Below are 382 nucleotides of genomic sequence, written 5' to 3' on the forward strand. Positions count from 1 at the left end.
AAATAATGATAAATATTATACTTTTATATATATTAAATGAAAAAGGATCTTTACTCTTTAGCATCAGCAGGACAATGAGCTTCAAAAATGGAGCAATCGTGACCAGAATAGCATGCATTGCATTCACAAATAGGTCCATATATATAACTTATTATTGCCTTTAATAAAATCCAAACTATCTATGAATGCTCTTCCATGCCCTGAGCATGATACAATATCCACAATTTCAGCTTCTTCAGCAGCTGAGATACTCCAATCTAACTCATCACAATCTTCTTCTCCACTCACAAATGCTGGGTTAGAGGCAGATATTGATATCATTATTAGAGTCAATGCTAATAAATACATGTACACTACTAGGTTCTTCCTCTTTGCCATTGTG

General features: G+C 33.5%; 1 protein-coding gene across 1 annotated transcript in view; it reads right to left on the bottom strand.

The window, feature by feature from the left end:
• The window catches only part of LOC127747706 (tryptophan aminotransferase-related protein 4-like), a 1,169-nt gene extending 791 nt beyond the window's left edge, over positions 1-378 (bottom strand). Inside the window, exon 1 of the mRNA XM_052261887.1 lies at positions 200-378. Within this exon, the coding sequence (XP_052117847.1) occupies positions 200-378 (179 nt within the window). The remainder of the gene's footprint in view (positions 1-199) is intronic.
• Between the last annotated feature and the right edge of the window lie 4 nt (positions 379-382).

This window comes from Arachis duranensis, chromosome 5, assembly GCF_000817695.3.
Source record: "Arachis duranensis cultivar V14167 chromosome 5, aradu.V14167.gnm2.J7QH, whole genome shotgun sequence".
NCBI lineage: Eukaryota > Viridiplantae > Streptophyta > Magnoliopsida > Fabales > Fabaceae > Arachis > Arachis duranensis.